Source organism: Polyodon spathula, chromosome 37 (genome assembly GCF_017654505.1).
Source record: "Polyodon spathula isolate WHYD16114869_AA chromosome 37, ASM1765450v1, whole genome shotgun sequence".
NCBI classification, from domain to species: domain Eukaryota; kingdom Metazoa; phylum Chordata; class Actinopteri; order Acipenseriformes; family Polyodontidae; genus Polyodon; species Polyodon spathula.
In genome coordinates this window covers 2,677,489-2,693,038 of record NC_054570.1, presented here as the reverse complement: position 1 = coordinate 2,693,038, position 15,550 = coordinate 2,677,489, and the positions used below count along the sequence as shown (strand labels likewise).

General features: G+C 36.1%; 1 protein-coding gene across 4 annotated transcripts; it reads right to left on the bottom strand.

Annotated features, from left to right (window-relative positions):
- Window positions 1-1,601: 1,601 nt before the first annotated feature.
- LOC121304360 lies at window positions 1,602-13,610 on the bottom strand. 4 transcript variants are annotated; one of them, XM_041235455.1, is made up of 16 exons: window positions 12,775-13,128; window positions 9,344-9,409; window positions 8,653-8,709; window positions 7,969-8,004; window positions 7,648-7,716; window positions 7,055-7,090; window positions 5,912-5,998; window positions 5,293-5,355; window positions 4,707-4,769; window positions 4,280-4,342; window positions 3,765-3,827; window positions 3,607-3,660; window positions 2,847-2,903; window positions 2,573-2,635; window positions 2,152-2,205; window positions 1,602-1,788 (listed from the first exon to the last, which is right to left on the bottom strand). In XM_041235455.1, exons 1-16 carry the CDS (start codon window positions 12,854-12,856, stop codon window positions 1,778-1,780), a joined length of 924 nt encoding a protein of 307 aa, XP_041091389.1. In that variant the 5' UTR covers window positions 12,857-13,128; the 3' UTR covers window positions 1,602-1,777. The 4 variants fall into 4 exon arrangements, with proteins under 4 accessions (XP_041091389.1, XP_041091391.1, XP_041091390.1 ...); XM_041235456.1 differs by lacking the exon at window positions 1,602-1,788 and adding an exon at window positions 13,399-13,610 and having other exon boundaries at window positions 1,805-2,205; window positions 12,775-12,802; XM_041235457.1 differs by lacking the exon at window positions 2,152-2,205 and having other exon boundaries at window positions 12,775-13,129.
- Between the last annotated feature and the right edge of the window lie 1,940 nt (window positions 13,611-15,550).

Below are 15,550 nucleotides of genomic sequence, written 5' to 3'. Positions count from 1 at the left end.
AGTGTTTGGTTTTCATGAAGTCTTGTTTCTCCCCCAGGTACAACTGGCTCTTGAAGGCTCTCAGTGCTACAGCTTCTGCAGCAGAATCGGCTTCTTGCCTTCAGGCTACCTGCGATTTGCTTCACGGGGACGACTGGCTTATTTTCTTTGGGTTTGGACTGATAAGTTAAAGGCATTTTGTTAAAGTGATAATGACCAAAGCTTTTACAGATACACTTCATTGCAAATCGTTGAGTTCTTTTGCTGTATTTTACTTTTATGACTGGTTTAACACCCTTTGATTGCCATTTATTTTGGGCTACCTTGTCTAAGGTAACATTAGTGTAGGTAGTAGATTAGATCTAACACCAGTTGTCAGTTTTCCCAGATTTTTTCCAGCCAACATTGGGAAGCAGACACTCAATATGCTGTACTCTGTATGTCAGGGCTTCTCAAACTCGGTCCTGGGGACCCCCTGTGGCAAGTCTTGTCGTCTTGTCAATTTTTTTAAAAGGCTTGTTTCAAGTATATTAATATATGCCAACAAAACAATTGTGTAAAGGAATTACTCAGAAAACTTGAGTTTTGCGCTGCCCTCTTAATATGTAGGTTTGTTTTTATAAGTAGGAGTTTTAAGGAATGATGGCTAAGCTTATCACATGTATAAGGCTGAAATATGTACACATTGCAATATTTTAGAAATGTTTTCTGTTAAAATGCTTGCTGTAACTGCTTGGCATGCTATAATTAATAAAATTAAAATGGTTTAATCCATTCAACTCTTCATTGTTAGTCTTTTATTAAAAAGTGCTCTGGATCTTTAAATTCATCTGGTTATTTCTTTAATTGGCATTGTATTTGAAGTGATGTATGTATAGCAAGACCCAGGGAGCAACCAGAGTTTTGTTCATGTAAAAAAAACCAAGCAATGCTTCCTTTATACGAGTGAGTATCTCGACTCGTGTAGGTAACCAGGCAACCTGCAGCCAATAATAGCCTTGTGAAATCACAGGGCAGACATACAGCGCCACGAGAAATCCATCACGCATTTGGTCTGTACGAGGAACATATATAATGGTACTCCTTAACAGCATTATGACTGGAACAAGAACTGGAGGAAATTGATTATCTAAAGAGTATAACATGTTTCATGAAAAGAATAATGAGCAAATGTACCATGGCAAATTTCTTTTTTTTTTTATTTTCATTGATTGTGGTGTTTTGACCTGAAGCAGCCTTCCTCAATGCTGAGGTCGAGGACATGCATTCCAAATACCCTTTTTAAAACCCTGGCCATTGGTTTCAGTAGTTCGCCTGCCAGCTCTATTAACCATCAAACCCTTTGATACAGGCTCCAGCAGTTATCATAACCTCACGTGCAGTATGCTACCACCAACACGGCTGTTTGTAGCCAGTACCATAGCCCCTTGCATGCATGAACGGCTCATTCACAAGCACCAAAAACAAATCTACAAAGAAATGAGAGACACATTGTTTGTATGTTTTTTTTTTTATATGTAGCATGTTCTCTGCACTGACACTGCAAAAAAACTCAAAATGCAAAATGTGCGCACAAACATTGTCCTTGAGGATCAAACAAAAAAAAAAAGAGTTGAGCAATGTTCAAAAAAGATATTTATTGCAAGATCTATTTACAAGAAACACAATCCTTAAAATCTGCATTGAAGTATGTGAGTAAGAATAACGGAAATAGTAGCCCAATGCTTCAGGCTTTCAAGCCTTTCTCAGTTATAGGAGGTCTTCTACAAGTAGGGACCCCGTTTCCTCGTGCAATTCTTCAGTTTTCCTCTGGAATTCAGAAAATAAATTATCACTTTAGGTTATAAAATGGCAAGAATAGAGGGAGCAATCTCATTGGCTAACAAGTGTTCCAACCTGTGTGAATATGTCACTGTACCGGCACAGCTTGGAACTTTTAGAGCCACTTTATCTGGTTCCCTTGACAACCAGCGGAGGGGTTGGTCTGGCGTTGGGTGCCGTTTTATAAGTGTAATAAAACACTCCAGGTTGTTCAAAGAGGGTACAAATATATATATATATATATTATACATTTAAAACGGCATTTATAAAACCTTAATATAAAGAGCTAATTATTTCAAGCATGATTAGGCGTAAGGTGAACATGGCAGATATAGAAGAGAGTCAGCTCACTCTGTTCATTGTCTTTCGATGCCTGCACAAGGGAAGAGTCTTTATTTTCTGGAGCTTGTGGAAGTGTAAAATACAAAGTTAAACACTAAAAGACAAACAGTCAAAAAAAGGTGGATAGCTATATAAATACGGTTGTTTTAATGTATTTTTTTTTTTTTTTTTTATTAATACCAAAGCACTGTATTGCATAACAGTCTAGGTTGCTTAAGGACCTGTGCATTTATTTCAGGAGATGTGTAGTTTGTAGTGTTGCACAATGAGAAACTTTGAATGTCTTTACAATTTAGCAGTTAAAGGCATTTTTGGTGGTGGGATCAGACTTATGAACAGTATTTTACATTTCAATAGAATAATAATAATAATAATAATAATAATAATAATAATAATAATAATAATAATAACAACAAAGAAGTCAGCTTACTTTGTTCAGCATCTTTTAATGCCTGCACAAGGGAATAGTCAGAGTCCTTATTTTCCAGAGCTTCTGAAAAATACAAAATTATACACTCTTAGAAAAGATGAAGCCTTTCTGGGGATTGCACATTAATTAAATCTATACATGTTTATTACAGTTTTCAGGTCACAAGTAAATGAATGTTGCCTCTTGAAGGCTGTCTCTCAAACTTCTTTGACCAGCTCAGACATGCTTTGTGACATCCCATTATGTGCAAGTTGAACAGACTTCAGAAACTTACTTTGCCTGTCTACTTTTGGTTTCTGAACAACTGCATAGTCTGGATCTTTGCTGTCCTCTGAAAAAATAAAATTAAGACCAGTTAGATTAAATTAAAACCAGTGATGTTGTCTAAGCCTGCAATAAAAAGGGCCATTAAGAACTTCTATTACAAACTACCTCTTTAAGAAGGCTGAATATGCAAACGATGACAGCAGCAGTGCATCGACTACAACTGTGAACCCAAACACAAATGACACACGGACACACGTAAATAAATAAACATTCTGACAGGATGGAGAACGACTGGAAAGACTTGTAGATATTAGATAAATGCATCACTGTGACAGAGATCGAATGAATCCGAGTCAATACTCTAGACCTGTGAGGGCTCTGTACAACAGGAAATGTGTGCCCTGTACTGAATGGTTGGGCGGTTCATTCCGGGGGCAGTCGGAAGCCGGCTATTGAAAGTATCATATCACAAAGCATTTACCACCATGCTAAGCTAATGCCTTTGGTTTTCCAAAATAATAAAACAGATGTTACAAAGATGTTAGAAATGTCAAGAGTTAATTTAAGAGCTTGCACACGTGCTTTATTTGTTTCTTGCAAGTTCTTTAAGATCAGGTTAGTTTTTATATAGCTGTGGAAAGGGTTTTGTGATTATGTTCAGTAACACATTAAAATAATGGCAACCAATTCAAATGCAAGTCAATAGAACTGTCCACTGATCTCTAAAGAACTGGAAGGAATGCCATCTATTCTTTCTGTCAGCTTACTTTGTTCAGCAGCATTCGGTTTCTGGATAAGGGAATAGTCAGAGTCCTTAGTTTCTGGAAGTGCAAAAGCCAACATGATTAAAAATAATATGCACACTTCTGCATATTAGTAATCAAATCACATTGAAGTATAAAACAATGACCAAAAGAAGACTTACTTTTTTCATCTGTGTTTAGGTATTCCACAACTGTATAATCCGAGTCTATGTTATGCGGGCAATCTGGAAACACAAAAGAAGCAAGGGCTGTGATAACGTTGCAAGTGTTAATACAAGGGACTGAAATTAACGTTACACCCTTGGTTCCCACTGCTTTAAATGAGTCCCAGGGATAATGTTTGACTCTTTGTATCACAGACCTAACTTACTTTGCTTACAGGCTAGACAGAGCATAAGAGTAATCAAAGAAAATCAGGCAACACCAATATTAGAGCCACATTTGCTATCAAAAAGTTTTGCATCACCTAGAATTTAGGATTGTGACTTAATTTAAAGATAGATAGATAGATAGATAGATAGATAGATAGATAGATAGATAGATATTATATTTAACATCGTGTAATCAAAGGAACTACAAAATTATATTGAATAATGGAAGCGATAATAATAGTACAGTATTATTTCAAGTTAGATTTTGAAATGTCACATTTTTCAATTTTTGTCGGTCAACTTACTTTGTTCAACAACTCTTGGTTCCTGGAGAAGGGCATAGTCAGAGTCCTTAGTTTCCTGATTTTCTGGAAGTGTAAAAAAACAAGATGATCATCTTAGAAAAGACTGTTGCGGAAATCTCGAAAACTCACACAGCTGCATTTACCCAAAACTATTGTGTTTTTTGTTAGATCAGCAATTCCTCATGTCTCTCTAAGGCTCTGTAACTGCTTGAAATTGCCAGTCTGTGGTGTAAAATGAATCTTTTAAAATCTAATCACTGCACTAGCAATTGTATTTCAAACACCTTTGCTTGCTTTTTTCAAACTTTAATATGGAATATGGGAAATGCTGATAGAAGCTAAATTAGTTCTATAGGGGGATGCAAAACTTTTGGCCATAGCTGTAAACCCCACCCCCCCCCACCCCCATTAAAAAGACAAGATGGACCATTTTCGGATGTCTTTAGTTCCATCACAACTGCATAGTCAGATTCCTGTTGGTTCTCATCATCTGAAAGAAGAAACTGTGTTTACAAATGTGATTCAGGTAAAAGAATAATCTTTTAACAATATTCAGTAACTCTTTACCTTAAGTGTCTCTAATTACTTTTCATTTACATAGTAGTTACTACATGCTTACTTACACATCATTACAGTGTTATTATGCACAGTTACAATGTACCTTAATGTGTTCGTTTTTTTTGCATGATATAACCCTAATCAAAACCCGGACATTAAACCAAACTTTAACCCTAACCCTAACCCCTAACCCTTTTCTGATACAATTGTGTATTTGCAGATATCTCTGCAAAAGATGTACATGTTAAGTACATTGTAACTATGCACATGTATTTACTATGCAACTGCATAATCATTAGAGACATTTCATGGAAAGTGTTACCCAATGTTCAATTCAAGTGCCCTTCTGTATTAGATCAATCTCAAACGTTGATGTTAGAATTGGTGATAATTACCTCTACCTGTGATTAGAAACAGGAAAAGCGTTAAGAAGACAGTTATTTAAAGTGCTGTACCATTGTCAGCTGGTTTTGGCAGCTGCACCTCTGCGTAATCTGTGTCACCAATTTCTTCAAAACCTGGGAAATAACATGTAAAAAAGAAAATTGTTTGCTTTTAAATTCAGCTCCCATGAAAAGTGAGAGACAATGGAGCTGGTTACAGTCAGGCACAGAGCGGGCTGGCATGAGAGCTTCGCTTCACAGAGAAGAGGCGAGAGAGGCCTCAATTTGACGCTGTGACGTGCCAGGACAGCACCATCAGACACATTACTATATTTGCATTGGTCTGGTCTAGTCACAAGACCCGTCTACACTCATCCTCAAACACTAAAAACTAATTGAACAGTGGGGGGTTGATTAGGGCAGGGTTTGATAAATTAGCACCACTAGGATCTCTAGTGCTCAACTTTCAAAACGGTTTAGCAAAAAATTACGATTTGCAGCCCTGCATTTAGTATTGGGCTTCTCTGTTGAAAAGAGATATAATATAGTGGAATACACTTGATATAAGGTAGATTATACAACTTTCTACTGTGAGAAGATCATATTTTAATTGTGACCTGAGAATCCAGGTTGGAACCCTGCTCAGCATTAGAGGCTAGTAAATAAAAACACAAAGCGTAAAAAAGCGTACCTTTGTTCCGATTTTTTCTCCAGCATACAAGTAGTCCAACAATGAAGACAACCACAAATGCAACGGGATAGATCATATAGTGAAGAACTAAAATTGCAAAAAAAAAACCCCAAAAAAACAAAACATAAATAAAATAAATTAACCTCACATAATAGGACACAGTTGCCCGTTCTTGTTATTGAGCTTCCTCTGTGATTTTCAACGGCAAAGTTGTATTTATAAGGGGACTTGATTGAAGTCTTTAAAATGAAGGTCATTTTAAGCAAATTATTAGTTAAATGAAGAATTTAGTGACTTAATTGAGAGCTCAGTTGGAATGAAAACCAGAAGACACTGGGGTCCCGTGGAGCGGGTTCAGGAAGCCTTGTTTTAAGTGATAATGTACCGTATTTCTTCGAATTTCAGATGCACTTTTTTTTAAATTCTTCTCAAAAATGGCCTGCATCTTGCAGTATTGGGATGCGTGTGACTGCCCGAGTACACAAGCAGCAACGTGACTGACTGCCAGTTGAAGGGTTTCGTAGCAGTTATCCTGTGGAGCGGGAGCTCTCCTCCTCGCTATAAACAAAGCAAAATTTCGCTCAGCGCCTGCCTGTGTATCTTTTGCCAGGGTGCAGAAGGGTTGAACTGGCACTGCTGCATTCTTAGGCTGAGTCATTTTCTTACATGAGTAAATACGACTTTGTAAATGCATCTTTATTTGATGCAAATTTGGGCTGCATCTTAAATTCGAAGGAATATGGTCCTTACTGTCGACCAGAGGTAAGCAAGCAATATAGCTTGTACTTATTTATGGCTAGATCTTTCTTTGAATTGTCTGATTTGCAAAGTAGAAATTTGAAACTTGAAAAACGTGATTGTACAAGGAAGTATAGCCTAGAGCAGGTAGGGTTAAGAGTTGAAAGGTCAAACCCGTTTCAAATGTTCTTTAGAAGGCTTTGTTGTTTTGTCTTTATAGTTACAATGTCCTACACCCTCTTAGTAATTTTGAACCTTTTGAACACCTTGAACCTTGTAATGATGCATCAGAAGGCTGTCTTCCTCTTTTTAAAATTTTCCTTAAAACTGTCTAACTATATTTCAATAAAAATACATTTTCTGGATCTGTAGGGAAGTATATGAAGTTTAAGAATCTTGACTTACCTGCGTAAGGTTGGTTTACAGTAGGCATTGAATTGTCTAAAGACAAAAATATTGATACATTTCAACCCACAAGAAAAAAGTGATACGATATACTGAAATATGGGAAAATACTGTAAATGTAAATATGAATATATATATATATATATATATATATATATATATATATATATATATATATATATAATTATATACCTATTATATATATACTGGACCTACTTAAAAAATAAAAATGTGCTGTTTGTGTAATGATATGGTTTTGTTCCATTTTTTGCATGTTGTGCTGCTTTATTTGACACAGCCAAGTTTCATTCGTTTAAAAATAAACCTTTAAATTGCTCGTGATGTACAGCTTTGTATGTGAAGTAATTGAACGTCTCAAACTTTCCAGCAGTAAAGAGCTAGCTGAACGCTACACAGTTGCAAGGGAGGGATCAGATCTTTAATTTGATTCATTATTCATAATCTTTGCGCACCAAGGGAGCATAGGTACATCTCAATAGTACAGCACTAAGACAAATTGTTTCGTGTGATTTGCATTAGTATAAACTAGTAGCGATTTGAAGTGGCAATGGAGTGATCAGAGTTGTACTTACTTGTTACTGATTTAACATTCGTTGTAGTATTTGTTGGTTTTGTTGTTTCCGTACTTGTTGTTGAATTAGCTGTAAACATTTAAAACTTTAATGACAGATGTATTTGTTCAAGATGGTATAGCATAGAGCATGTTGGCCACAGGTAAAAGGTCATGGTCTCGCTGGATTTTCGGCTCGGCTACACTTAGCCACCACTAACACAATGGCATGCTGCAGCCGATAAAGTGGCGCAGTTATTGAGTGAGATCAAGTGTACATTATGGCATTCCGCCTAGAACATCTTTCATTCATTTAAGGAACATTTATGAATCTTATACTTACAGTAAGTTTGGTGTATAGTAGCAGTCACTGAATCGTCTAAAGACAAAAAATATCGATACATTTCACTATATATATATATATATATATATATATATATATATTTCTTTGATTTTATTTAATGTATTCTCATGTAAGTGAGCACAATAAAATAATGGTGTGCAATGGCAATGAAATGGTTTTGCTGCAGGCTAGGGTCCCTCAAGGTAACACATAATGCATGGTGTTTGGTTTTTTTTGACAACAGCCAAGTTTCATTTGTTTAAAAATAAACTTCTAAATTGCTCAAATTGTACAGCTTTGACAATACGACCCTATGTGCGAACTCATTAATCCCTCAAACTTTCCAGCAGTAATGTGCTAGCTGAAGACTGCACAGTTGCAATGGAGGGATCAGATCTTTCTTTTGAATTCGTTATTTATAATCTGTTGTTGTTTTTTTTTTTCTTTATCAAGTAGCTATAAATATTTTTGGTGTTTTTTTGTTTGTTTTTGTTTAATTTATTCTTTCTGTGCCCCCAGGCAAGGCCAGCACAGACACATCTCAATAGTGCAGCACTAACACAAAAGGAGACCAAGTCTGTCACCTGTGTAAGCCAGAACGCTTGTTAATTATTACTTGTGATTGATTTAGTTTAAATTAGTAGTGATTTGAAGTGGCAATGGAGTGATCAGAGCCATACTTACGTGAGGATGATCCACACAATATATTTGTTGTTGTTTCTGCAGTTGTTGCTGAAGCAGCTGTAAAGTAAACATTCGATCATTATGGACGACGACTGCGATGCTGGCTCCGGGGATCAACCACAGTGCCGTCTCCCTAGCGCAAGACAACCATCTGGATTGAGCTAAGTAGGGTACATCTCTGGGGGCTTCAAGTGGGCACCTTCCATCCTGTGTTTAGTTGCCTAGACCACGACACCTCAAGAGGGCTCGACGGTGATTCTGGAGTCCCAGCATCACCCCCCCTCCGTCACCCACTCAACTCAGCCCAACTTAGTTACCAGCTGTTGCTTATTAACTTTGGATGACAACATTATAAACCTAATCAAGAACACAGCTGCACCAAACCCTGATGCATCCTGCACTGCTAACATCAAATGTGATTCTTGAAACTACGCTTCATTATTCAAAACTAGCATTGCAAAGAACAGATGAGGCGAAAAAGAACAAGTTCACAAAGGCACCTTTCCTGTGCATGAGCGATTTCTTCGTCCTCTTTTTCATAAATATATATCTCCCCCTCCCGAAGATGCGTGGCCAAGCTGCATTGCTAAGTCTATCGCCCATGTAAGCCAGAATGCTTGTTAATCGTTACTTGAATTTGTATTAGTATTGTGATTTGAAGTGCCAATGGAGAGATCAGATCTGTACTTACTTGAGATTGATGTGATATTCAGTGTAGATGCTGTTGCTGTTGCTTCTGTACCAGTTGTTGAATTATCTGTAAAGTAAACATTGAAAAGTTTAATGTCAGAAGGATTTGTTAAAGAGAGTACAGCACAGAGCATGCTGGCCACAGGTCATGGTCTCACTGGATTTTCCCAGTCAGAAGTTTGCCCCTGTTTTGTCTGTAGTTTGAAATGCCCAATCAACATACTGATTCAGGAGGACTGGAGATCAATGGCAGATCTCCTTGCCCACATGCCAGCCAATCACCTCTTTAATACACATATACTCACACACACACACACACACACACACACACACACACACACACACACACGCACGCACACACACGCACACATATAGTGAAATATCTGAATATACTGTAGATATATTTGAGTATATTTTGTTTGATGATATTTTTAACAAAATTAAATCAACTTATTAATGATAATGGTTGAACACACAAGAATTGACTTAAAAAAAAAAAACAGGACAGCGTGGCAGATTTAAGAACCACTTTTTTGTTACATATCGTTTTCCAATTAACACAATCAGACACCAATAAATGAAACAGTATGAAACTCTTCTTTGTTGATCCCTATGATTTATTAATTGTCAACATTTAATATGGTACTAATATAAGTTATAATATATATATATATATATATATATATATATAGATATATATATATATATATTAATAACATACATACTGCATCGTGTCATCAAAGTGCTTTGATCTGCGTTTAACTTCGAAACTTGAGTCACTGCTATTCTGATTATCTTTAGTCACGTAAACTAGAAAGAAGCAAAAACTTTTAGATTAACTTCAACACCCTAAACTTTGTGATAATGCAATCAGAAGGCTCAGTCTATGAATCAAGAATGCATATTTGGAGTACAGATTACTTGAAAAATAGAGGGTATATTATTTTAGCTAAAAGAGAAGTATGCACAAATGTTATTCTGTTAAAAACAATTTAAGGACAACTTAAAAGTGTTATTGGAGTGTACTGGCAATTCTGTAATGATTACAAGTGGAGCCAGATGTGCTTTTATTTTATTTTTTGTTGAATGAATTACATAGTTGCTTTACATTACAAATTAGCGACCACAAAAGGACGTGAGGCGTAAAAAGTCTAGAATCATGGCTTCTCAATTTCAATAAGAAGTTGACAATACCCACATTAACACATCAGTTTTTCACTCCCAGCATAGGGAGTAAATAGGGTACATATTTTTAGAATTGATTAGGAGTGAATTGTATATAGTAGAATTGCAGTACATTTTGCTGAAGTTATTCTTTTCCATTAACACTAGAAGCGTTGGATTTTCAAACTACCTAGAAGCGCCAAAATACTCATTTTAACCAGTAGCTTTATAAATAGCTGTGATATGAAAGTGAAAGACAATCGTATTAAAACTCAAAAGTTTTATTTCTGAACATCAAGTCAAACATTTGCATAGCAGAAACACCATGTTTAAACGGAAAACAAAACACACGACAACAAAGATTTTTTGCAACCGTGGCACTGTTTCCTGTCTCCTCTTGCATCTGTCTCTGCCCTTTTACTGAACCAAACGTGCTTGCCGAAGCACCATGGCGAATTGCAAGATGTCCCTTCTGTTGCAGTTTCCCCCGGTACATTCCTTATACAAAACATACACATTGATGGCTGCCAGGTCCAAAATGTTATAAAATACAGCCACAGGCCACCGACGAGATCTGCCTTTGACTGAATAGTATTCCACTGTCTCAGGCTTTTTTTTTTTTTGTGCAATGGGGTCCGATTGCCACTGCTTTGGGAACAGAGCTGATAATGAACCTGCAATGCTACACACAGAGGGTACCTATGACTCAGAGAGACGTGTTTTTCACTCAGAAAATATAGACAAGTAGACGTCACTTGATCACAGGCCTGATTGTATTGAAAAGGTCAGGTAGGATTATAGGCTGTGTTTGATATATAAATATGTATTGAAATAACCGATCAAAATGACCGGTTGGGCGCTTCTAGGTAAACGTACGTATAATTATCAATTTCTTGCAAATATGCGACTCAAACTGCATCAGTATATCTAATCCATATATTTAGAAAAGTCACGAATGGGCATGCGCATTACATTTTGGAACGCAGAGCAAACCCAAAACGGTCAAATTGACCACTTGGCACTTCCAGTGTTAATGAAAATGGGAGAAATTTGTATATATTGCAACATGGAAAACAAAAGAAGACATTTATAAAGTAGCGGTCACACTGTTGTGTTTGCAGACAAGTTATTAAGACATTAAGTGCTGCATCAGAGAGATTATTTTGTGTTCCCTCTGTCTAATAAAAATGCTGTACTGGAATATGATATTTATATATTTTCCATTTATGGCAGAAATGTATGCGATCATTTCTGGAAAAGAAAAAATGAAAATATGAATTTCTTTAAATCATATTTGCTTTTGTGATATTAGAGTGTAATATTCAGTCTGATATGCAAATGTTCTGAAGTTCTTGTTCGTTGAGAAAAACAGAGGGTGCAACTTCATCAATGCTGATTAAGGGAACATCTGGCAATTCAGAATTAGAAAATGAAACAGAGCTTTAAAAAAGATAGAGTAAATTCAAGTTATTGACAAATACAGGGTGAGAAGTCTTTCTGTGCAAATTATACATCGTTACATGACCTAATCCCACATGTATTTAATTATATTGTAGCAACACAGTAATTACAGAGTTGGTATTGTTGTTATTAACTGACTACAAAGAATCTCTACAATACATTAAATACTCTACAACACTCTTAATAATTTCAATACTTTGAGCTCAGTGGTAATGCATCGGAGTCTGTCTTCCTCTCTTCCTCGTCTGTATTTCACAAAAAACCCTTTCCAAATCTACCAGGAAACGAACCTTTAACCACAGATTTGTAACTCTGTTTTTCATCTATATCTACCCAGCCACCTAATAAAAACCTAATACTGGTGTGGTGATATTTTTGCGTTACATGTTAAAACACGCCACACTGTGTACTGCGCTTGTCCGGCCATGTGCAAATGATTTTAGCTCAGAAAACCAAGAAACGCCATCTGAAAGGGGTACGGTGGCTATGATACTTATATATTGCATTTGTATAAAAAAAATGTTTGCAAATATCCATTGCTTCTGTTAACCATCCCTTTAGTTTTAGTTCAGTCTCATATGTAGATGTCCTTAAGTTCTCTTTTTTGAATGAAAGAGACGGCAGCATCATCAATGTTGATTAATGCGTCTACCAAACATGCTAAAAATAATAATAAAATGAAATGCATAGCAATCAGCAACAAACAAATGTGGAGGAGAGTGATCTCGTAATCCGGTAATCTAATTTTTTTATATAATTACCACAGGTAGTTAAAAACTATATAAAAGAATGAAGGAAAGAGCTTACCTGTTATGTTGTCTGAAAAGGTTACCATCTGTTGACATATTATAAAGAACACGAATGTATAAATTGACTGCATCACCTTCATTGTTTCAGCTACTTTAGTTTTTAGCCACCCACAAGAAACAGTAAATGGCAAGACAACCGCTGAAACTTCCTTCCACTTTTTCAGTTTGAGAGTCAGGGTGGGGTGTTGGAGATGGTTTTAACTTGTGGGTTTCCTGTCAGTGATGTAGCAGATATCCAGAACAACCGAATATAAATTCTAAAATAAACTTCATAACGTTAGCCCCTGTCTTCAATGTAATTGCACAAAACTAATAGCAAACAACTAATAGCAATAACTTCTAGTTATGAAAAAAGGTAATAGGATATATAAGTATATATAAGTATAATGCAGGTATATGTACACTAGTACACTAGTCTTTCAAAAGGAGGCGTCCCTTTATGGTTTGAAACAATATTTATAGGTGGCTATTACCTCCCAAGCCCTTTAAGGCAATATTAGAGTCCAGCACTCACATATTGTATGCATACATGAAACCGAAAATAGTGAAAAAAGGTACGTTCAAAATAGACTTCAGTCACTAGAGTATATACTGAAACAGGAACACAAGTAATATCACTGACCATATGGCATCCAATGATGCAGAGTGGTGACGGGCAACGATTTCTGACTGATAGCCAGGCTGCCACAGAACAAATGCTGGAATCTGGGGACACTCAAAGACCTGTGGCTGGTCAATTCAGTGTGACCCCTTCTCTTGAACACATCGACAAAGGTCTGGTTACGATGCTCTCCTGATGTTGTTTATGTTAAAGAAGCTTTTGGGAAACAGGGCTCTGGTTAGTCTGGACTGAAGAGGAAGTAGCCGTCATTTTTCAAAGTCATCTCCAGTAAAAGATTACCAATACAGTATATATAGATATATATATATATATATATATAATATATATATATAATATATATATATATATATTAACAGCATGTAATCAAAGAAACTCCAAAATACAAAACACCATTGAATTCCTTTTAGGGAATGAGGGAGGGAGCCATGCAATGCCTGTGCTTCATCTCTGGACTGGAGGGACAGCCCTTTCTCTCAGAGGGGAGAGGGGGAGCTGCACAGGCTTGGTACTTCAGTTCTAACCACCGTGCTTGTGGTTGTTGACAAGGGCTGCTGCTTGTGTTAAGCTCACCACAAACTATTGATGCTGGTTTGGTTTGAAGCAGGGGTTCTTTGCAAACTTTCTAGTCCTCTGTGCTACCTAAAGATACCTCTTTCTACAGAAGTATTGACCACATGCTGTATTTAATAATAATCTTTCTTTTTTATATAGCGCCTTTCATAGTGGACCACCATCACAAAGCGCTTTACAAAATATGAAACTAGGGTGTGTGCATCAGCTGCAGAGTCACAGCAATGTCGAAAAGATCATTTCTGCTAGTGTTGATGCCACATTTAATTTAAAAACAGACCCTTGAAAAAATGTGACATTTCGAAATCTAACATGACATATTGTACTACTATTATGGCTTCTGGTAGGCTTTTATAATTTTGTAGTTTCTAAATAAAATATTACATTGTGTTAAATAAAATATCTAAATATATATATATATATATATATATATATATATATATATATATATATATTTTTTTTTTTTTTAAATGATGTCTCAATCCTAAAATTCTAGGTGATGCAAAACCATAACTGTATACACTAGGCGACTTTCATAATATCACTAATAATAAGAATTTTTAAACTAGACTACAGATTAAAGATAAGCGAGGTGTCTAAAATGATTTCCCTATTTATTTTTTTAAAGTCATTTTTGTATTATTCCTTACAAAGTGTAAAAAATAGGTAAGACTTATTTGGTGGATCGGTTGATAGATTTATATTTAAAGTAGCCTAAATTAAATTGAAATCTGCTTATCTGAGCAATGTAACGAGGAAGGAAGAGTTTGTGATATTGGTCTATTCCGTGTGCTTATACATTAAGAAAATGTTTCTGAATGGAGTCAATCAATTCCTTAAATGATCTGACTCACAAAACCCAGCAATCATTCCAGCTGTCTAAGACTGAAGACACATCACCATTCCATTCAATTCATGTGACAAACTGGCGTTTCAATTGACTGGTCCTATCTACTCACCTTCTGCAGAATAGAGTTGAAAGGTCACACCTGGTTTGCATGGAGTGAGGGTACGCATTCGATAATAGCGGGTCTCTATTATCAACCAATAAAAATTATCAATAAAAGTGATGTTTCAAGCTCTTAGATTCACCTGTTTACATTCTCTGTCTACATGACCTATCCCACATCTATACACCTGTTAACATACCACTTAATAATAATAATGACTTTGCAGTATAAAAGCGATACTACATTGCAGTCAAAATATTAGACATGCTGCGCTATGCTGTATAATAATAAATGAGTTAAACAGCTAGCACAAAATGCAAAAAGCTGGGTTTGGATTATCAAGTTTGCTGCAGCCTTAGCCAGCACCTTTTAGCTTGTGGTTAACTGAACACTGAACAAAAAGAACTGAACAAAAAGAAGGAAAAAAAAAACAAAACACAGACATATTTGATCTTTAGACGCGTCAGTGGTGAAGTGTGCCGTGGCAAGCAGGTTCGAAGCAAGGCGACTCGACTCATTTTTGTGGGTTATTTTTGTATTTTTTTTCTCTCGTCAGTACAAGCAACAGGAAACCAAGATGCTGCACGATTAAAAATACATTTCAGTAAAAAAAGGAAATTATCTTTTCCCTC